The sequence below is a fragment of the Penaeus monodon genome, chromosome 21, assembly GCF_015228065.2.
Source record: "Penaeus monodon isolate SGIC_2016 chromosome 21, NSTDA_Pmon_1, whole genome shotgun sequence".
In the NCBI taxonomy this organism is placed as follows: domain Eukaryota; kingdom Metazoa; phylum Arthropoda; class Malacostraca; order Decapoda; family Penaeidae; genus Penaeus; species Penaeus monodon.
In genome coordinates, this window is record NC_051406.1 from 18426519 (window position 1) to 18426995 (window position 477).

Sequence of the window (477 nt, forward strand, 5' to 3'; positions counted from 1 at the left end):
GCGTCTGCCAGAGCGAGGTTTGTGGTAAAAGGGATCAAGTGCTACACTGCGCACAGGAGAGTCCATTGTTAGGTTGTGGGAATTCTCCATGGTGTATAGACCCTGAATTACAACCTAGAAAGAATCCAACTGTTAGAATATCTATAATTATATTCCATGTATATTTATTCTTATCCCTCCTAAGAATATATAGATTGTATTACTTGAAATTCATTTTTTACTGTTATCTTTCATTGTACTAATTTATTTTTTCTTTTTGAAGAATATTACCCAATTGGCACAATATACTAATAAAAAAAAACAAAAAAAACTGCATTTATAAAAATTATAAAATTCCTAAAATCAAAATAAATATAGTAAAAGATAATGGCAATATTAATAAACTATAATTTAGAAAACGCATATATAACTCACTATGACAAACAAAACATCACAATAATAACTAAATACATTTAGAAGTGATACATGTGAAAAAAA

General features: G+C 27.5%; 1 protein-coding gene across 1 annotated transcript in view; it reads right to left on the bottom strand.

Moving 5' to 3' along the window:
* The window catches only part of LOC119586286 (vacuolar protein sorting-associated protein 41 homolog), a gene marked incomplete in the record, with an annotated part of 18266 nt that overhangs the window by 14457 nt on the left and 3332 nt on the right, over positions 1–477 (bottom strand). The window contains 1 exon segment of the mRNA XM_037934992.1: positions 1–114. Coding sequence (XP_037790920.1) covers positions 1–114 — 114 coding nt within the window.